The sequence below is a fragment of the Nycticebus coucang genome, chromosome 10, assembly GCF_027406575.1.
Source record: "Nycticebus coucang isolate mNycCou1 chromosome 10, mNycCou1.pri, whole genome shotgun sequence".
Lineage (NCBI taxonomy): Eukaryota > Metazoa > Chordata > Mammalia > Primates > Lorisidae > Nycticebus > Nycticebus coucang.
The window spans coordinates 23,176,842-23,200,201 of record NC_069789.1 but is presented as its reverse complement, the minus strand read 5'-3'; the positions used below and the strand labels follow the sequence as shown (position 1 = coordinate 23,200,201).

Below are 23,360 nucleotides of genomic sequence, written 5' to 3'. Positions count from 1 at the left end.
CATGCAGCCAAAGCATTTGTACCCCCATAATATTCTGAAAACAAAAACAAAATCACTTTCAAGGTACTTGATACCATGACATCAGGAAATAAAAGGACAAGAACTCCTGAGAGATGAGAAACAAATCAGGTGAGTGTTAAATTTGGTTACTGCCTAGGAGAGTTTCCAGGCCACAAAGTAGGTGGCAGCTCCCCTGCGGCACGGTGGGCTCCCTGCAGTGAAGAGATGTTGCTAAAGAGTCCAGAGAGACCAAGGTCATTCACAGGACACAGCACTGGAGAGAACCCGCAGGTCTGCAGAGGTCTATTCAGCAGAGGACTGGTCAGCACATCACATGAGAAAACTGCTCAAGGCAGGAAACAGAAGGGCCCGAAAGGATGAGAGGGAACAGCAGCCCTGCCCACACCCCCACCTGAAACAGTGCCCACCCCACTTGCAGGACTGGGAAACTGCATAATCAAGGGGCATTGGGTGGAGTATACAGCAGTGGGGAACAATTAGCTGTAGACTAAAACCTGCTCTGCCCACCCAGAAAACCCTAAAAGCAAGATCTAAAAGAATCAGATCATTTCCAAGTAACCGTAACTTTATCCCCATAAAAAGATCAAGATTATTTAAGGGCGTGTAAAAATACCCACCATCCAAAAAATTCACAATGGCTGGCAACTAAAGAAAAATTTGCAGGCATATAAAATACAATCATCAGTAAAAAGAAACATCAAACCACCCAAAGAATTAAAACTGCCAATCTAGAAAGTCACACTCAGCAAAAAAATCATTTAAAATGTAAAACATTTTCAGTTGTACAAAAGGGTCCATCTTCAGCAGACTTGCAGTATAAGAAATTCTTCTGAACTCCCCAAACGAAACAACAGCAAAGGAAATATGAATGCTTACCGAAGAATAAAGAACACTGCACATGGGCTTGGCACCTGTAGCTCACTGGCTAAGGCACCAGCCTCACACACCAGAGCTGGAGGGTTCGAACCCAGCCCAGGCCTACCAAATAACAATGACAATTATAACTGAAAAATAGTGGGGTGTTGTGGCAGGTGCCTGCAGTCCCAGCTACTTGGGAGGCTGAGGCAAGATAATCGCGTAAGCCCAAGAGTTGGAGGTTGCTGTGAGCTGTGACGCCTCAGCACCCTATGGAGGGCAACATAGTAAGACTCTGTCTCTAAAAAAAAACTGAAAATGGTAACTACGTGTGCAAATATATAGGACGTCTTTGCTATTGAAATCTCTTTAAGACCAATTGACTGTTTAAGTAAAAATGATAATGTAGCATTAGGTTTAATAACATCTATAAAAGTAAAATGTATGACAAAAACTATACAAAGACGGGGGAGAAAGTACAGTACTGTGATGTTCTTACGTATGCTGTTGTAATGTGATATAACATTTGAAGGTAGACTGACGTAATTTTAAAATGTAGGCCATAAATATTAAGCAACCACTAAGAAAAGAACCAAAAGAAGATAAAAGAGGGCGGCGCCTATGACTCAAAGGGGTACAGCTCTGGTCCCATATGCCGGAGGTGGCAGGTTCAAACCTAGCCCCGGCCAAAAACCACAAAGAAGATAAAAAAGAAAGAAGAGAATAAAGACTAGATGGGACAGATATGAAACAAATAGCAACATGACAGATTTAATCATATTAATGGAAATGGAATAAACAACACTATTTTTTAAATTTTTTTAAATTTTATTCATTCATTTACTTATTTTAAGATGGAGTCTTGCTCTGTCTCCCAGGATAGAGTGCCCTGACACCAGACTAGCTAACAACAACCTTAAATTTCTGAGTTCAAGCAATCCTCCCTCATGAGTAGCTGGGACTACACGCACCTGCCACAACACCCAGTTAATTTTTGTATTTTTAGTAAAGACGGGGTCTCACTCTTGCTCAGGCTGGTCTCAAGCTCCTGAGCTAAAGTGATACTCACACCTCAGCCTCCCAGAGTCCTGGAATTTCAGGTGTGAGTCACCATGTCTGGCCTAAAAATACAATTTAAAAACAGCTAATTGGATAAAAAAGCAAGATCTAATTACATGTTGCCTGTAAGCAATGCACTTATAGGCGATACACAAATGATACTTGTATACAAACAGATTAAAGGACATACAGTGCTAATACCAAAGAAAGTAAAGAAAGCTACAGTGGCTATATTAACATCATACAAGGTAGACATCATAGCAAACTCTATAGCAGAGACAAAGAAAGTAATTTCATAATGATAAAGAAATCAATTCATCCAAAGGACATAATCTTAAACATTTATGCTTCTAATAACAGAGCTTCAAAATACATGGAAAAAAGTGACAGACAATAAAGAGAAACAGGGAAGCCCATAATTATAGTCAGATATTTAATACCTTTCAGCAATTAATAGAACAAACAGACTGAAAAACAAAATGGAAATTAAAGACCTAAACAATACCACCAACCAACTAGATCAAACTGACAGCTTTGAACACTCCACCTAACAAGAGCAGAAGGCAATTTCTTTTCAAGTGCACATGGACAGGACATTGACCAATATTGAACCTATTCTGATCCATAAAACACGTCTCACAGTATTTAAAGCATTCGATCATACATAGTATACTCTCTGACCATAATGACATTAAATTAAAAATAACACAGAAATCTCAGGAAAATCCCCAAATAGTTAGAAACGAAATAATCCACCAAAGAAATCATCAAAAAGGAAACTGGAAAACAACATATCGAAAAGTCTGAGGGGCTACTAAAAACAGAAATTTTACCTTTAACTACTTTTATCAAAAGAGAAGTTTCTCAAATTAATGATTTCAGCATTCACCTTATGAAGCTCAAAAAAGAATAAATTATAATAAATTCAAGGACACCAGAAAAATCAGTGGGTAATCAGAGAATATTTTTATGGTTAAATATGAGTTAATATAATTCTTCTTCTTTTTTTTTTTTTTTTTTTTTTTGAGACAGAGTCTTACTCTGACCAGGCTGCAGTGCTGTGCACAGCAGTCCAAAACTCCTAGGCTTGAGGAATCCTCCTGCCTCAGCCTCCCGAATAGCTGGGACTACAGGCTCTCACCACAACCCCTGGCTAGTTTTTCTATTTTCAAGGTCTCACTCTTGCTCTAGCTGGTCTCGAGCTCCTGAGCTCAAGCAATCTATCCAGCTCAGCCCCTCAAAGTGCTAGGATTACAGGTGTGAGCCACTGTACCTGGCTGTAAGTTATAATTTCTACGTAGAATTTCTTGACATAACTTATTTTATATTGTATTAAAATATAATAAATTGATTTATTGCAAGAAATATATAAATGATACAAGAATAAATACAAACAGTAACAAAAAGTAATTATCAGAAATAAATAAAATATAAATATCTGACACTTATCTCTAAGCCTCACTCTATCTGACAAGGCTTAGGATTTAGATGAGGCAGAGAAATTAGACAAATACTGAGGATTTGAATGAGATTTTCTTTAATGCCACAAAGTCAAAGTATGATTTATTTATTCAACTACTAAAAATGACTTTAAAATTATTTTCTAAACGAATAAACTAAGGGAAATATTTGCAATTTACATATAACTGGAAATTAATATCTCTAACATAACAAAAGCTCATAACAGCCTATTACAAATATTAACGAATAGGTTAAAAGACACACACACAAAATCAAGGAATATGGAAAAAATTTTTCTCCACTCCACTAAATTAGAAAAATTTAAAGAGACAGATGAAATCTATCAAAGGTCAGTATATCTGTAGTATTGATATGTTATCAGAAAGAGTTTGTCCACAAGTTTGATTTAGTTTTGAGACATACAATTATTTCAGTTCTTAGGTGGAAAAACTTTGTTATTATAAGAATCCCTTTTTTAAAAAAATACAAATCAAAACCCCCAAGTATCTGGACTTCATTGCCCTCATCATAAAAGGAAATTAAATAGGTCTGGCACAGGAAGACTAGTTATAAAATAATCTTAACCCATAGCTATCCATTACAATCATGCAGCCAATTTCTAAAACCCCATTTTTTTAAAGTTCATTTCAATTAAGAAAGACATAAAATCATCTGACTAGCCCTTCCTAGTGTATTCTTTTGGATTTGTAAACCCAATGAAGAAATGAAATACCACCCAACTAAAACAACAAGAGAAAAAGTACCTAATAAATCTATTGAAAAGGAAGACTGTGCTCCGGATGACTCGAGCTGTGCGTGACTCTTCGTGCTGAGATCTAGATAAATTTAAGCCATCGTCCATGTGGCCTTCATGGTGCATTATAGCCTGTAAGAAAGCAAAACCAATGCCATTACTCCAACATCTCCTTCCCACACTGGCGCTAAGGAGAGACCCACGGAAGCCCATGAGCCATAAATGGAATCAGAGGACAGTGCAGGGGTGAGCGAACCCGCTTTGTTCAGATAAATAATACGCATGGTTCCTGTACAAATTAGACATTCCATACATTTATTTATTGTTTTTAAAAAATGATTCAATAATGTATTGAGTTGAGCAAAACAAACAGCAGAGCCTTTTATGTATCTAGGCTCAATGACTAATCCCCAGCCTAAGCAAACTTGGTACCAAACAGCAAAGAAAACATCATTCTGGCTCACCTGTAACACAGGAGCTCTGAGTATAGACCAGGTAATCAATAAATACTGAAAGATGATTCAAAGGCATCTTTTGTTATGAGTTTTGCTTTTGAATTTTCTATGAAAGTATAACATTAGGAGAGAGAAGTGTCAAAGTCTTAAATGAAAAGCTCTGTGATTTTCACAAATTAAACACTCTCTGTAACCAACATCTTGATCTGGAAAGAGAGATTTCCAGGCAACTTAAGATCTCCCTTAGAGCTGCCTTCCTATTCTATCCTTCACAACTTTGACCCTCTTGCAGACTTTCAGCAACGTAGATCAGGGGAATACTCCATATAAGTAGAACAATTTGAGTCCATTTGAGCCTGGCTTTCTTCATTCAACATTTATGGCAAAGTGATTTAATACACCTGCTCAGGCGTACTGAACTACATTTATTAACTGGAACTATTACTATAAACTCCCTAGAAAGCATTGTGGAACTCTTATACCAAAATCAATAAGACGTAGATGTTTCTATTCAAAAGCAATATTCTAGCCTTAAATGCTTTCATTAATAAAGAAAAAATGAATGAAAATGAACTTATACTCATTTTAAGACTCTAATAAAAGAACAGCAAATCAAGTTGAAAGTGGAACTGATGAAGATAAAGAGAAGTTAATAAACCAGAAGCCAAATAAAAAGGATGAATAAACCCAACCCAATATTTGATTATTTTAGACAATGAACAAAATAAACCTCTCATAAACTAGGCTAAAGATAGAGAGGAAGCAAAAACACAGATAATTAGAAATTATAATAATTTAATAATGTGTGCAACTCTTTTGCGAAAACAAACAAACAAAAAAAAACCAAACAACAACAAACAACATAGGGTATTTCAGAGGAATAGTATAGATTCCTAGCAAACTAAAAATAATCAAAAGGAATCCCCCCCCCCACAAAGTAGAAAATGTGATTAAACCAGTTGCTTTAGAAAAGATTGGAAAGATAATTTAAGATCCAATATTTAAAAGGCATAAGACTAGATGGTTTCACAGACAAGCGTTGATAAACCTTCAAAGAACAGATACTTTCAACAGTAGCCTATTCTAGACTATGGGTTGGCAAACTGTGTGAGTCATCACCAGTTTCTATATAGCCCATGAACTACGAGTTTCTTTTACGTTTTTAATGAGTTGAAAAATAACCCAAAATAATGATATTTTATGACATGTGAAAATTCATACAAGATAACTGCATAAAATTCATATTTTGGTATCTGTAAATAAAGAGAATTCCCCTATGAATATGCATGTAATAATTTAAAAAAAATACAATAGAACCTCTGTAAGTTGACCACCCAAGAGACTGTAACCAACTGGACAAGATTAGGACCCGGACCTGCTGTACATTGAGAACATGTCCTGAGTGTCCAGGCTATGACAATTAGGTCAGCTTAAGGAGGTGGCCAATGTCAGGAGGCGTTCAAGTATGGAAGTTCTACTGTTTTTATTATATCTAGTAGATTGTCAAAAGAATAATACCCTATGGTGAAAAAGGATGTATTCTATGAATTTAAAGATTCTTCAATAATTGGATGTCTGATAACTTAACTTTATTAACAAATTAAAGGACATGAAAACATAAGTTTTCTCTCCTTTAATTAATAAAATTCAGCAATCATTGCTATTTTTTAAAAGCTAAGCAAAGTAGAAATAGCAGATTATTTAAATGTGAAAATAATTTCCATGAAGAAAATTCGCTTCAGAAAATAGGCTGAGCTGAACTGACAACCAGTGTAGATGAAACACAGCAGGCTGAGACAAAAAGGGGACCTGGGTGAGATACAAGAGAAAAAGAAAAAAGAAGAAAAGCAATAAAAATAAAATTCATAGGCACTGAAATGGCTTAGGAACACACCACCACCAAGGAAAACAAAATGCGTGCTCTGCCAGACACTTGAGAAGGAAAGTGTGGAGAAAAGGTCAGAGATAAGAACAATGTGGAGGAGACTGGCTCCCCCAGCATAGCGGGAAACTAGTCCTGCTCTGAGTAAGAAACTAGCAAAGTAAAATAGCATGAAAACAGAAACAAAACATGGTCAAACAATACTTTGCTTAGTTTTAAAAACATCTAAGTGTGCTGATTAAAATCCTTGGTTCCTGCTGCATTTCATAATTCAGAGGTCTTCAGATTTCTTTTTTTTTTTTTTTTGAAGTCCTATGGTGTCTAATGAACACCCCCAGAGGCTGTTACTCCATAATCAGTACATTTGTGTTTCTGCAGCAAAATATTAAGATTCACATTAAGAAGGAGAACAACTTCGAATTAATTAGCTTATCTCTTTTATGGCCTGTAAAGTTGATTTCACGCTACTTCACTAACGTAAGCAAGACTGTTTAGTTTTTCACTCATACTTGTCAAACTATTCTAGGAAAGCAAGCTTTAGGTTGTCTGTGATAGAGAACGTAAGTCCCATTCTGACTCTAATCCATGGTTGAAGAACAAGATCACAGAACAAGATTAGGAACCCTGACATTACTGGAGCAGGCTGAAGATGGGGTGGCCAGAGGTAAGAGGAATGACCTGGGTTGTCATGGTAAGGAGCCTGGAATTATTACAGGAGGTAAGGCTCGGCCATGAAGGGTTGAATGCAGGTCAGAATGGAGTCAGAAGAGGTGAGGCTGAAGATGGAGAGGCTGAGAAGGGGGCTTTGGGAACGGTGCACACACAGACGATAAAACACTGGATTGGATTTGTAAGGATGGAGCAGGGGGGCCTAAGATGAGGTACAGTCAGAGGATAAATTTGTCAGGACTCAGTGCTTTAACGAATTCAGCAGAATAAAGCAAGAAAACAGTGGACACTTGATACTTAGTTCCATACAACCTAGTTAAAAGATAGGATATAAAATCTGTTCAAGTGTTTACAGTACCCCAAAAAGCATTTTATTTCCAACTATTTAAACTTGTAATGAAAAAGTATGTGATATAGAATGTGGCTTTAAAAATTCATTCAAGAAGGCCAGGCGCGGCTACTTGAAGAATGTGTTCCACTTCCATCCAGGTTAATACAAAAGATGTAAAGTCTCTACCTTTTTTAGCGGGTGAGTAATATTTGATGGTTTACGTACACCACAGATTGTTAGTCCATCCCTGGGTCACTGGGCATTTAGGCTGTTTCTACGTTTTCGTGAAACAGTCCAGTGCAAATGTCCTTATGATAAAATGCCCAGAAATGGGATTGCAAGATCAAATGGGAGGTCTAGTTTGAGTTCTTTGAGGATTCTCCATCCATCCTTCCAAAAAGGCTGTAGTAGATTGCAGTCCCACCAGCAGTGTAAAAGTGTTCCCTTCTCTCCACATCCACACCAGCATCTGCAGCTTTGAGATTTTCTGATGTGGGCCATCCTCACTGGGTTAGGTGATATCTCAGGGTGGTTTTGATTTGCATTTCTCTGATGATTAGTGATGATGAGCATTTTTTCATGTTGTTAGCCATTCCTCTGTCTTCTTTAGAGAAGGTTCTATTCATGTCTCTTGCCCAGTGATATGGGGGATTGTTGTTTCTTCTTATATTGCTTAATTTGAGTTCTCTATAGATCCTAGTTATCAAGCTCTTGTCTGATTCATAATAGGCAAATATATTTCCCTATTCTATTGGTTGTCTGTTTGCTTTATTGTTGTCTCCTTAGCTGTACAGAAGCTATTAAGTTTAAGTCCCATTTGTTTATTTTGGTTGTTGTTGCAATTGCCACTGGAGTCTTCTTCATAAAATCTTTCCCCAGGCCAATACCTTCAAGTGTTTTCCCCATATTTTCTTTGAGGACTTTTATTGTTCCATGCATTAGATTTAGATCTTTTATCTATCTTGAATCAATTTTAGTGAGTGGAGAAAGGTGTGGGTCCAGTTTCAGCCTTTTACATGTGGATATCCAGTTCTCCCAGCATTATTTGTGTGAACAGGGATTCTTTCCCCCAGTTTATGTTCTTGTTTGGTTTATCAAAGATCAGGTGGCTATAAGATATTCTTTTCATCTCATGATTTTCTATTTGGTTCCAGATATCTATGTCCCTATTTTTGTGCCAATACCATACTGTTTTAATCACTATTTCCTTGTAGTACAGCCTAAAGTCTGGTAGGCTGATTCCCCCAGCCTTGTGTTTGTTGCTAAGAATTGCCTTAGCTATACATGGTTTTTTCTGGTTCCATACAAAACAAAGAATTATTTTTTCCAAATCTTGAAAGTATGATATTTTAATGGGGATTGTTTTGAATCTTGCTTTGGGAATTATAGACATTTTGACAATGTTGATTCTTCCTAGCCACGAACGTGGTATATTCTTCCATTCATTAATATCTTCTGCTACTTCTTTTCTTAGGGTTTTGTAATTTTCTTTATAGAAGTCCTTTACTCTTTTGTTAGGTATATTCCTAGGTATTTCATTTTCTCTGAAGCTACTATGAAGGAAATTGTGTCCTTGATTGGTTTCTTATCTTGGCTGTTAATGGCATATACAAAGGAGAATGATTTGTGGACATTGATTTTATATCTGAGACATTACTGTATCGTTTGATGACTTCCAGGAGTCTTGGGATTGAGTCTTTGGAGTTCTCTAAGTATAAGATCATATTGTTGGCAAGGAGGGAGAGTTTGACCTCCTCTGCTCCCATCTGGATACCCTTTATTTCCTTCTCTTGCTGGATTGTATTGGCTACAACTTCCAGCACTATGTTGAATAGTAGTAGCAATAAAGGACAACCTTGTCTGGTTCCAGTTCTGAGTAGAAAAGCGCAAGTTTTACTTCATTCAGTATAATACTAGCTGTGGGTTTGTCATAGATGGCTTTAATCAGTTTAAGAAATGTGCCACCTATGCCTATATTCTTAAGTGTCCTAATTAGAAAAGGATGCTGAATTTTATCAAATGCTTTTTCTGCATCTATTGCGGGACCATATGTTCTTTGTTTTTGCTTCTGTTTATATGGTGAATTATGTTTATGGACTTGTGTACGTTAAACCAGCCTTTCATCCCTGGGATGAAACCAGCTGATTGTGATGTAAGACTTTTTTAATGATAAGCTATAATCTTTTTGCTAGGATTTTATTGAGAATTTTTGCATCCATATTCATTAGCAAAACTGGTCTGAAGTTCTCCTTTTCAGTTGGGTATTTTCCTGGTTTTGGGGTCAGGGTGATGTTTGCTTCATAGAACGTGTTGGGGAAGATTCCTTCTCAATTTTTTGGAATAGTTTCTGTAGAGTGGGTATAAGCTTCTTGAAGGTTTCATAGAATTCTGGTGGGAAGCCATCTGGACCAGGAAATTTTTTGTTGTGAAATTTTTTATTGTTTCTTTGATCTCAGTGCTTGAAATTGGTTTATTCAGGAGATCTGTGTCTTCTTGATTAACTCTAGGAAGTGGGTATGATTCCAAGTATTGAGCCCTTTCCTCCATATTATCAAATTTCTGGGTATAAAGTTTCTTGTAGTATTCAGTGATATCTCTTACCTGTGGCATCTGTTATTATTTCTCCTTTATCATTTCTGATGGAGGTTACTAGACCCTTTACTTTTCTGTTTCTAATTAGTCTGGCCAAAGGTTCATCTATTTTATTTATTTTTTCAAAAAGCCAACATTTTGTTTCATTAATTTTCTGAATTTTTTTTTGTTTGTTTCTTTTCAATTTCATTAATCTGTAATTAATTTTGGCCATTTCTTTTCTTCTGTTTGGCTTAGGGTTAGATTGTTCTTCTTTTTCCAATTCCACAAGATGGTTTTCGAGTATGTTGATGCACTCACTTTCTGTTTTTTAAATGTAGGCATCTACTGCAATAAATATTCCTGTCTGGACTGCTTTTGCTGTATCCCACAGGTTTTGGTAACTTGTGTCTTCATGGATGTTATGTTTGAGGAAATTAACAATTTTCTCTTTTATCTTTTCTGAACCCAACTATCATTCAGTATAAGGTTGTTTAATTGCCATGCCTATGTGTGGGGATGAACCTTTTTGTTGGAGTTGAGTTCCACCTTTATAACATTGTGGTCTGAGAATAGACAAGGTAAAATTTATCTTCCTTTAATTTTGCTGATGTTTGATTTGTATCCTAGGATGTGATCTATTTTGGAGTATGTGCCATGGGCTGACAAGAAAATAGTATATTCTTTTGCTTTGGGATGGTGTGTTCTGTACATGTCTATTAATCCCATTTGTTCTAGGGTCACGTTTAAGTCCTTTGTTTCTTTGTTATTTTCCATTTAGAAGATCTGTCCAGTTCTGTTGGAGGGGTGTTAAGGTCCCCAGCTCTTATGGTGTAATAGGATATCATATTGCTCAGACCCCTCCAGGTCTGTTTGATAAATCTGGAAGCATTTAAATTGGTGCATAAATACTTAAAATTGAGATTTCTTCTTGTTGTATTGTTTCTTTAGCCAGTATGAAATGTCCATTTTTGTCTTTCCTAACTTTGGCCCCTTTGAATCCGCTTGCATTTGAGAATAAGATTGCATCCCCTCCTTTCTTCTGATTTCCATTTGTTTGAAATACTTTCTGTCCCTCTTAACCCTGAGTTTAGATTTGTATTTCAGGGGTAGGTGTGTCTCCTGGAGACGGCATCTGGATGGCTTGTGTTTTTTTATCCATTCAGCCAACCTGTGGCTCTTCAGTGATGTAGTCAATTCATTGACATTTATTGAGAGCATTGGTAAGTGTGGTAGAATTTTATTCATCTTGTTATGAGAAAATCTGTTGGGTAGTTTTACTCTGCGCCGTTGTGGAAGCTAAGTTTTGGCCTTTAGCTTCTGGGCATTAACTTTGCCAGTGGTCCAATGTGATGGTCAGTGTTGAGAATAGGTCTAAATATTTCCTGTAGCACAAGTCTTGTTGTAGCTAATTTCCTCAGTGCTTGTATATCCATGAAAGATTTGATTTCTCCATCAATTTTGCAGCTTAGTTTAGCAGGATACAGAATTCTGGATTAAAATTGTTTTGTTTAAGGTTATTGAAGATGAATGACCATGCTCTTCTGGCTTGGAAAGTTTCAGTTGAAAAGTGTGCTGTCATCCTAATGGCTGTGCCCTTGCAGGTCAGTTGGCACTTACTCCTAGCTGCTTGCAGTATTTTCTCCTTCATCTTCCTGTGAAATCTATTTTGAAATTTCACCTTTCTGGTGGACACTGACATTTAACAACATAGAGTGCAGCATGAAAAATCCAATAAAATTACTCTCACTCAATTAAAAATTAAAAGCCCAACAACAAAACTCATCTCCACTGTCACAAGCAATGGTAGTGTTCATTCTTGAATGTGGTTTGGATTGGAAGGAGACACAGCCCAGAAGTGAGGGTATGGGAAGGTGTTTCTAAAATACAGACCTTAGAATTCTGTAGAACCTGCATTGTAAAAGTATTAAAAATTAACATCAATAATACAACTGATTTAACCTAATATGTCAAAAATATTTGGGAGGATGGGTGGAGGAAGGGTAAATGGTGGGACCACACCTACAGTGCAACTTAGAAGGGTACAGGTGAAACTTACTAAATGCAGAATATAAATGTCTGAACACAATAACTAAGAAAATGCCATGAAGGATATGTTAACCAGTTCGATGAAAATATTTCAAATATAAAACCAGCATATTGTATTTCATGATTGCATTAATGTACACAGCTATGATTTAATAAAAAAAATAAAGAAAAAAAGAAAGACGTTATTAAGGAAGTAAATAAATCAACATTTCAGGGTAATTGAGCCCTTGCCCCAGGCAATAAAAAAAATTTTTCATCATATAATAAATAAAAAAACTTTCAATGAGGATTTCATTTCTTATATTTTCATATTTTATGTTAAAAACCTAGCATGTATTTACACTTACAGAATATCTTAATTCAAACACTAAATTTTTACTAAAAACACTCGGTTTTAGAATTCATATTTATAGTTGAAAAAGTATATTCATATATCTAAGTTGTTTTGAATATACATAAGAATTTTCCAATAACTTAATCAAGTATGTTTTAAATTTAATTTGAATTAAAACTAAAGATGTTCTTCCTCTAGCACTAGCTACATGCACACAGGAGACAGGCCCATGTAGCTAGTATCTCCTGATGTAGACAGCACAGCCCTAGACCTAACTTCAGTTTCATGGAAATTATGAAGAGCCAGTGCAATCAAAAAAAAAAATGTCACACATACCCAGAATATGAGGCATTCTTTAACTGGGCTAGATTTTTATAAGCCTCAATGCCACAGGGCAAGAATAAGTTAAAGATCTTTTCTAGATTAAGACACTGAATACTTCTTGGTGGGTGGGTGTCAGAGAGAGAGAGAGGCTAAGACTGAAAAAGTATAAAAATGAGTAATTGCATCAACTTTTCATCCTGATTTTAATGAACTATAAAAGACATCGTCGGGATAATAAAAATATGAATATGAACAGGATATGAGATGATGGAAAAGAACTGTCATAATAGTAATATAATGTCACTGTGGATGTTTATGGAAGTGAGAAAATAAAAAAAGCTAGAAATGATAGGAGGAAAGCAAATCTCCCTAACTATAGTAGTTGTTAAATCTTAGCCTTTTAACTTTTCTCATATTTGAAATTTTTTCTAAATAAAATACTAAGAAAAGAAATAAATATGCTAATGAAGAAATAAATATGCTAATTAGGGTAGAAGAACTATAGCCAAAAAATCATTATCAAAATTAAAATGTGCTTTAAAGCTGAATCCACCTCTTTTCGTACAATTTTGAGTACAGCAGCTATTCACTTTGCAAATGCCAACCCAGCTCACCATGGCTCATAATTCTGCAATGTTAATGCACTTAGAGACCAAGCTAGCAAGCGGCGATTTCACCAACTCAGCTGGAACTCCACACCCTTGAAAATACATGCTTTCATTTAGAAAAGTCTACTGAGCACTTAACATAGTTCTAGCATTCTGCTAGATACTACAGATACAGAAATAAAAGACCTGGCTCAGAGTCTAGGAATGGAAACAGCGTAAGTCACGGTTACACATCTTTATCTTGTTCTTTCCTTTCTGCCCCTCCCCCATAGGCTGAGAACTGAATTTAGTTTAACTTCTGGCTTGTTGGCTTCTAAGAACCTTAAAAGGCAGCTGCAGCAATTTGGAGCCAAACATAGAACAATATAGATAAGGGTTATAGATATTTTGATGGACAAAAGATGTCATATACAGGAGAGGACACATATGATTTCATTTATGTGAAGTTCTACATCAGGCAAGACTAACTTATGGTGGGAAAAGATCACAAGAGCAGCTGCCCCTGCAAAATGGAGCAGGGATAACCTGGGAAAGAAACCTGGGCCAGTCATAGGGAAACGGACATGTCCCACATGGAGATAAGCGTATCTACTTACCAACACTCTTCAGCTACATGTTTATAAGTCAATGTACATACATTTTACCTCAAAAATTTGAAAATAAGTAACAGTAATAATCCAGCTTAACACAGCAGGAAGTTGGACATGAAAATGAAAGAAGAATAGGAAAACACTGAAAGTGTTTAACATGAACTCAGAGACACGGGGTCCATTAAACTATTTTATTTATTATTTTGTTTTGCGTGCATTTGAATTCTCCATAATAAACAAGTTTTCAAATGCCAAATTGAGTTGCAGGAAATAAGGACTGCTTCACGAATATCAAATATATACAAATACATTTAAATTTATGAGACGAAATCAAAGACCTAAAAGGCAAATGATCATCTCATTATAAAGATGGGAGAGGTTTTACAGAATTCTCTGAGGATCTCCATCCAAATCTCTGAGGAAGATAGTACAGGATGCATTCAGGCAAAATCTCATCAATGCCTCAGACTTCACTAACATCAGCACACATATAGATTATGATTTATACATCTACTGAAAATAAAAATGTCTGCCTTGCCAAAGCCTTCCTTTCATGGTTTCACATTTCCAAAAATAATACATCTCGTTATTTATTTCTGTGCACTGTGCTGCACGCCATGTGTAAAATTATAAACATTCTAGTACCACGTACTCCCTCAGAGAGCTCACAAATTATGGGTGGTAGAGAGAGACGGAGAGAGGAGAAAGGGAGAGAGAAAGAGAGGAGTGATGCAGCCTCATAAGCAAAACCGCACAGGCGTATATGTAACATTTAATAAGCTGTATACAAATATTATGAGAATACAAAGGAGGAAGCAGCTGATAATAAAGGAATAATTTCTAAGATGATTTTTAAATTTAATTCTTGGATGATCTATAGGAGTCAGGCAGACAAAAATGTTTTCAAAGGTTTTCCAAATAGAAGACACAGTCCGTGCAAAGGCACAGGTATGTAAAAGCCATGTGGTTTTGTTTTGTGGAGCTACAAAGAGTATACTATAAGTTATATGCTGGGGAAATTGAAGACAATGCCTAGAAATTAGGAAAAGAATAGGAGAATGGCACAGGCCAGGAAGTATATCATCACCACCAAAAAGGGGGATCCTTGTCTTGTAAGCAAGGGGATGTCAGTAGCTGGGAGGACAAAGTGTAATTAGGCAGATAAGCTACAGTCCTGAAGATACTACTGTATATTTCTTCATTTAAGGTTTAAATACATCAGTCCTACAATCCCATACATCTATGATGTAATGTCCAGCAAAGTTCACTTTATGCAACCAAAGAGTGTATCATGGTGGGATTTGACCTTTGGTATGTAAAATTATGAACTTCAGCAGGTAGCTGAATTAGTTACCCATTTTAATTTGTGCTTGTGTATTTCATTCATAAAAAATGACTGGTATAAATTGTACTTTTCTATACGCTTACCTTACGTTGTATCGATCCCATTCTTACGGACTTCACATCCACAGACTGGTAAGTGAGCCACAGGCCCGTGTCGACGTGTTGTATGAAGCACACTGAGTCACCGTATTTTATTTCCGATGTTCCCATTCCATCAACTTCTTTTCTTATCCCTACATCCAATTTTTCCTATGGAGAAAGGGTGGGAAAAGATTAGCAAGCATTTTAAAAATACAAGTGTATGGCAATAAAACTTGGCCTTGTTGTCAATCTGTTTCTTGAAAAATTCAGTCCTCTGAAGTCCTTTGAAATAACAGTGGTCAAATATTCTAACAGTTCAACCTCCACTGAAAATCAAAGCAGCAAATTGCAAAAAACAAATAGCATATTCTTGAATCATTCACATTAGTAAAAAATTATTTTGGCCATAACATAAACATTTATACTGTTTAGTGAAAAACTCCAAATCAGAGACATTAAACAGTAATTTAGGCTTAATATTCTTCTTGAGGTTTTTTGTTTTGTTTTATTTTTGTTTTTGTTTTGTCATTATTGGTAGTTAAGAACAGCATAGGTTTCCACAACAGAAATATTCAGTTTTGGTTCCAAACTCTGCAACTTAACAAGTTAATTAAAAATTTTAAGCTTCCGTTTTCTCATCTAAAACTAAAGCTAATAAAAATACTTCCCTGAAAAATCAAAAATTGAGATAATGTATGTAGCTTTCAGAATAGTGCCTGGTATAAAATAAACACTTCAGTAAATTTTTGATGATTTCAAAAATGATAATGGTGATAAGGATGTTAATGAGGCTGATAATGATATAATTTTTTAAAAACTAATTACAACTATAATTCAATTTTTGATACTGCTATTTCCCACTTGGACAATAAGGATTTTCACTTTTATTTATTTATTTTGCAGTTTTTGGCTGGGGCTGGGTTTGAACCCACCACCTCCGGCATACGGGGCTGGTGCCCTACTCCTTTGAGCCACAGGTGCCACCCAGTTTTCACTCTTTTTTTTTTATTGTTGGGGATTCATTGAGGGTACAATAAGCCAGTTACACTGATTGCAATTGTTAGGTAAAGTCCCTCTTGCAATAATGTCTTGCCCCCATAAAGTGTGTTTTCACTCTTAAAGAGCGACTATACAAAGCTTCCTCTATTAGGAAGAAGCAATCGATCCTCTCAGACCTACTAAATATTTCTTGCTAGTCCCTCTTTATTTTCACATTTCATCTTCCAACATGTAGCCTTTCAATTTTTCGCCCATGCTTAAATCTGATCTTCAGAAACTCACTATATCTTTAAATTCTGCGAAGTCTACAGAAAAACAGAGAGAAAATTAAAAACACCTCCTTTCTTATTTTTATGTTTTTTTTCATCCTTGGTTTACTTTTCTTGCTTTAAGTTTCTTCCATAACTTTGTTTATTTCACTTCTATTTGAAATTAGTTATAGTTGCACAAATATTTTTGAAGATTAGGCTGGTGAAACATTTATGTCTGCTATATTAAAGGAACAATTCCCAACCCCAAATTTGACAGGTTTTTCTTGCGATTTGCATACTGTACTAATAATAAATAACCCTAAAATGACAACACCAGACAAAGTCATCTAAGAAAAAAAGACAATAATAAAGTTGATTTAATCATTATGCACATAACTTGAAATCTCATTCTAAGAATTTGAAATAAAACAGATAATAAACATTTGTAATTTCATTCTATCAAACAAGACAAACTACTAATCTACTTACAGCAACCCAGTCAACAGGAAAATTAAATTGTTGGGGGGAAATATAACAATGTAATAATCTCTTCAGAATAGAGCAAAGAGTGAATCTTTATGATTCTTTCTGTTTTTTTTTTTCCTTTATCCAAGGAAATTAGTATGTCATTTAATTATTTATGGGCTTGTGGGTTGTGTGTAGAGGTTAAGTTGTGCTTTGTTTGCTTTTCACTGAAGTGGTTCCCAGCACTCTCTACATTAAGATTTAATGGTGAAATTTCACAATGATTCTATTTTCACAATTACCGTGACCCTGCAGTCAGGTAAGAACTGGTAGAGTGACAATAGAAAAAAAGAATTATCAATGAAATGACCCAAGGCCATTCATGTTCTTTCCTTCTTTTTCTTTTTTTTTAATTCTTAAATCTTAGCTGTGTACACTAGTGCAATCACCTCCACCCATTCTAAGATGCACCATAGATGTGGCCCCACCCAATACCCTCCCTCCACCGAAACCTCCCCCCTCCCTTCCCCTTCCTTGGCCCTTTCCCCATAGTCTTGTGCTATAGTTGGGTTATAGTCTTCACATGAAAGCTATAATTTAGCTTCATAGTAGGGCTGAGTACATTGGATACTTATTCTTCCATTCCTGAGATACTTTGCTAAGAAGAATATGTTCCAGCTCCATCCATGTAAACATGAAAGAGGTAAAGTCTCCATCTTTCTTTAAGGCTGCATAATATTCCATGGTATACATGTACCACAATTTGCTAGTCCATCCGTGGGTCGATGGGCACTTGGGCTTCTTCCATGACTTAGCAATTATGAATTGGGCTGCAATAAACATTCTGGTACAGATGTCTTTGTTATATTGTGACTTTTGGTCTTCTGGGTATAAACCTAGTAAAGGAATTATAGGATCGAATGGCAGGTCTATTTTTAGGTCTCTAAGTATTCTCCAAACATCCTTCCAGAAGGAACGTATTAGTGGGCATTCCCACCAGCAGTGTGGAAGTGTGCCCTTTCCTCCACATCCACGCCAAGATCTCTGGTTTGGGGATTTTGTTATGTGGGCTACTCTTACTGGGGTTAGGTGATATCTCAGAGTAGTTTTGATTTGCATTTCTCCAATGATTAAGGATGATGAGCTTTTTTTCATGTGTTTGTAGATTGTGCGTCGGTCTTCTTTAGAGGACTTCTTCAAGTCCCTTGCCCACTCTGAGATGGGGTCATGTGTTCTTTTCTTCTTAATACGTTTGAGTTCTCTGTGGATTCTGGTTATTAGACCTTTATGGGAGGTATAACCTGAAAATATTTTCTCCCATTCTGAGGGCTGTCTGCTTGCTTTACTTACTATGTTCTTGGCTGTGCAGAAGCTTTTTAGTTTGATCAGGTCCCAGTAGTATATTTTTGATACTGCTTCAATTGCCTGGCGAGTCCTCCTCATAAAATATTCATTCAGGCCGATTCCTTCAAGAGTTTTCCCTGCCCTTTCTTCAAGTATTTTTATAGTTTCATGTCTTAAGTTTAAATCTTTTATCCAGTGAGAGTCTATCTTAGTTAATGGTGAAAGGTGTGGGTCCAGTTTCAATCTTCTACAGGTTGCCAGCCAGTTCACCCAGCACCATTTGTTAAATAGGGAATCTTTTCCCCACTGAGAGTTTTTAACTGGCTTGTCAAAGATCAAACAACAGTAAGTAGCTGGATCCATCTCTTGGTTCTCTATTCTGTTCCAGACATCTACTTCTCTGTTTTTGTGCCAGTAACATGCTGTTTTGATCACTATCAATTTATAGTACAGTCTCAGGTCTGGTAGTGTGATTCCTCCTGCTTTGCTTTTATTTCTGAGTAATGCCTTGGCTATTCAAGGTTTTTTCTGACTCCATATAAAATGAAGTATTATTTTTTCAAGATCTTTAAAGTATGACAGTGGAGCTTTAATAGGGATTGCATTAAAATTGCATATTGCTTTGGGTAGTATGGACATTTTAACAATGTTGATTCTTCCCAGCCATGAGCATGGTAAGTTTTTCCATTTGTTAACATCTTCAGCTATTCCTTTTCTTAGTGTTTCATAGTTCTTTTTATAGAAATCTTTCACGTCCTTTGTTAGATAAACTCCCAAATATTTCATCTTCTTTGGCACTACTATGAATGGAATAGAGTCCTTAACTGTTTTTTCAGCTTAACTATTGTTGGTATATATAAAGGTTACAGATTTATAAGTATTGATTTTGTAGCCTGAGACATTGCTATATTCCTTGATCACTTCTAAAAGTTTTGTAGTAGAATCCCTAGTGTTTTCCAGATATACCATCATATCATCTGTGAAGAGTGAAAGTTTGATCTCTTCTGACCCTATGTGGATACCCTTGATCGCCTTTTCTTCCCTAATTGCAATGACTAAAACTTCCATTACAATGTTAAAGAGGAATGGAGACAATGGGCAACCTTGCCTGGTTCCTGATCTAAGTGGAAATGAGTTCAATTTAACTCCATTCAATATGACATTCATTGTAGGTTTGCTATAGATGGCCTCTATTAGTTTAAGAAATGTGCCTTCTATACCAATTTTCTTAAGTGCTCTGATCATGAAGGGATGCTGGATATTATCAAAAGCTTTTTCTGCATCAATTGAAAGAATCATATGGTCTTTATTTTTAAGTTTGTTTATGTGTTGAATTACATTTATAGATTTACGTATATTGAACCAGCCTTGAGACCCTGGGATAAATCCCACTTGGTCCTGGTGTATAATTTTTTTGATGTGTTGTTGGATTCTGTTTGTTAGGATCTTATTGAGTATTTTAGCATCTATATTCATTAGTGATATTGGTCTATAATTTTCTTTTCTTGTTGGGTCTTTCCCTGGTTTGGGGATCAAGGTGATGTTTGTTTCATAGAATGTGCTGGGTAATATTCCTTCTTTTTCTATATTTTGGAAGAGGTTAAGTAGTATAGGTACTAGTTCTTCTTTAAATATTTGGTAGAATTCTGACGTAAAGCCATCTGGTCCTGGGCTTTCCTTTTTAGGGAGATTTTGTATAGTTGATGCTATTTCAGAATTTGATATAGGCCTGTTCAACATTTCCACTTCGTTCTGGCTAAGTTTTCGTAGGTGGTGTACTTCCAGGTACTGGTCGACTTCTTTCAGATTTTCATATTTGTGAGAGTAGAGTTTCTTGTAGTATTTGTTAAGGATTTTTTGAATTTGTGAGGGGTCTGTTGTTATTTCATCATTACCATTTCTGATTGATGAAATTAGAGATTTTACTCTTTTCTTCCTGGTTAGGTTGGCCAAAGGTTTATCTATTTTATTGATCTTTTCAAAAAACCAGCTTTTGGATCTACTGATCTGTTGTATAATTCTTTTGTTTTCAATTTCATTTAATTCTGCTCTGATTTTGGTTATTTCTTTTCTTCTGCTGCGTTTGGGGTTGAAGTGTTCTTCTTTCTCCAGTTGCTTGAGATGTCCCATTAAGTTATTAACTTCCTCTCTTTCTGTTTTCTTGAGGAAGGCTTGCAGTGCTATAAATTTCCCTCTTAGGACTGCCTTTGCAGTATGCCAGAGGTTCTGGTAATTCATGTCTTGATTGTTGTTTTGTTCCAAAAATATGGTGATTTCCTCCTTAATCTCGTCTATAACCCATGTATCCTTCAGCATAAGGTTGTTTAGCTTCCATGTTTTTGTATGGGTATACAGGTTCCTGTTGTTTTTTAGTTCAACTTTTATTCCATGATGGTCTGAGAAGATGCAAGGAATAATTTCTATTTTTTGAAATTTGCTGAGGTTAGATTTGTGGCCTAGGATGTGGTCGATTTTGGAGTATGTTCCATGGGCTGATGAGAAGAATGTGTATTCAGTTTTTTGGGGATGAAATGTTCTGTAGATGTCTGTTAAGTCCAGATGTTGAATGGTTCAGTTTAAATCTAAAATTTCTTTGCTTAGCTTCTTTTTGGAGGATCTATCCAGGACTGCTAAAGCGGTGTTAAAATCTCCAACTACTATGGAAGTGGAGGAAATGGAGTTGCTCATGTCTGTTAAGAGTTTCTCTTAAAAATTAAGGTGCGTTGTGGTTGGGTGCATAAATATTAATAATTGAGATCTGATCATATTGAGTATTACCTTTAACAAATATGAAGTGTCCATCCTTATCCTTTATTTTGGTTGGTTTAAAGCCTATTGCGTCTGCGAACAGGATTGCAATGCCTGCTTTTTTCTGCTTTCCATTTGCCTGGAATATAGATGACCATCCCTTCACCTTGAGTCTATATCTGTTTTTTAATGTAAGATGCGATTCTTGGATGCAACAGATATCTGGCTTGAGTTTTTGTATCCAGTCTGCCAACCTATGCCTCTTTAGAGGACAATTTAAACCACTCACATTAATTGAGAGTATTGATAAGCCTTTCGAGAGACCGGTGCACATTTTTAATTCTTTAGAGACTGTGGAAGTTGGAATTTGATCAAAAATTTTTTGGGTGGGTTTACTTTTGTGGTGGAGAATTACGCTGGTCTTTATGGAGGATAGGTCTAAGAATGTCCTGGAGAGCTGGTTTAGTTGTGGCAAATTTCTTCAACATGTGAATGTCGTTGAAGTATTTAATTTCTCCATCATAAATGAAGCTCAGTTTAGCTGGTTACAGGATCCTGGATTGAAAGTTATTTTGTTTTAGCAGATTAAAAGTCGATGACCATCCTCTTCTAGCTTGAAAGGTTTCAGCAGAGAGATCTGCAGTTATTCTGATCTTCTTCCCCTTGTAGGTAATGGTTTTAATTCGTCTGGCAGCTTTCAGAATTTTCTCCTTCATATTAACTTTAGTGAAATTGATTATGATGTTTCTGGGGGATGTCTTATTTGGTTTGAGTCGTGCTGGAGTTCTGAAACTGTCTGCTATCTGAATTTTGGAATCTCTTGGCATGTCTGGAAAGTTCTCCTTCATAATCTCATGGAGAAGAGACTCTGTGCTTTGTGAAGCCACTTCATCACTTTCAGGGATCCCTATAAGATGAATATTGGTTTTCTTCAAATTATCCGAGAGCTCTCTGAGAGAGTGGTCTATTTTTGCTCTCCAGTTCTCTTCTTGTTTGAGGGTTTGGGAGTGTTCGAAAGCTTTGTCTTCCATGTCAGAAATCCTTTCTTCTGCTTGCTCCATTCTGTTACTGAGGGATTCTACTGTGTTTCTCAGATCTTTGAGGGATGCAACTTCTTGTCTCAATGTGTCGAATTCTTTGGTCATTTGGTCTTTGAATCCGTTGAATTCTTGAGATAACTTTTGGAATTCTAATTCGATCTTATTTGCTATCAAGATCCTGAATTCAATTTCTGACGTCTCAGCTATTTGTTTGGGTATGGGGTCTTGTGCTGTTTCTGCCCCATTGATACTTGGGGGAGTTGATCTACTCTGATTATTCATATTGCCAGAGTTTTTCTGTTGATTTCACCTCATGATTGTTTTTCACCATTGCCTCCGGCTGTCCTCAGAGTTGGGGAGGTGTCACTCCAAGATTAGATCCCAGGAGGATCACTCCATTGTTGCTGGATCTTTGTAGGGAGTGACCCTGTGTAGTTCCTCTGGGGCTGCTCTAGCTAGGGAGTTCTGGTTGTGTAAGCAGCTCCGGTTTGTGACACACCCGGATCCAGCAACAGGGCTGGGGGTGGTATGCACGGTTCTGGGAGTGCCAGGCGCCCAGTGACTTTGGCACAGAGAGCCCAATGCTCCAGCAGTCTCTGACCAGGAGAAGAGCTCTGTGCAGAGGCAGGGAGGGCTCCAAAGGGCATGCAGCTACCAGAGTCCCTGTCCAGATGAACGGGCTAGTGTGGAAGCTGGGAGGACACAGGAGGGAGGACACAGGGTTGCGTGGCTCCCGCAGTTCCTGGTCAGGGAATATGGAGGCCCGGTGGGTGGGGGTCACCAGTCGGGGGTCGCTGCACAGCTCTTATGGAGGTCTGGGCGGTGCCAAGCCCAGGAGTTTGAGGTTGCTATGAGCTGTGACCTCACGGGCACTCTACCCAGGGCAACAGCCCAAGGCTCCAGTGTGCCAAAACCGTCTCACTCTGCCCCTAAGGATTAAGGCTGTAAGGCAGCTCAGCCCCCGCCTTTAGGCTGCTCAGTCAGTAGGTTACTTTGACCTGTCCAATCCTTGCTCTGAGACCCTGAGGGCGGAGCTTGCCGGGGCAGCTCTTTCACAATGGCTTCCTGCGCCCAGCTCAGTGGCTCAGTCTGGGGCCTCAGACAATGCCCAAAGTTCTCCACACT

At 36.9% G+C, this 23,360-nt stretch overlaps 1 protein-coding gene across 3 annotated transcripts in view; it reads right to left on the bottom strand.

The window, feature by feature from the left end:
- RYR2 (ryanodine receptor 2) overlaps nt 1-23,360 on the bottom strand; it is an 830,565-nt gene that overhangs the window by 396,423 nt on the left and 410,782 nt on the right. For all 3 annotated transcript variants that reach the window (XM_053605591.1, XM_053605592.1, XM_053605593.1), the window contains exons 11-12: nt 15,392-15,556; nt 4,161-4,282 (exon numbers count right to left, since the gene is read on the bottom strand). In XM_053605591.1, coding sequence (XP_053461566.1) covers nt 4,161-4,282; nt 15,392-15,556 — 287 coding nt within the window. The remainder of the gene's footprint in view (nt 1-4,160; nt 4,283-15,391; nt 15,557-23,360) is intronic.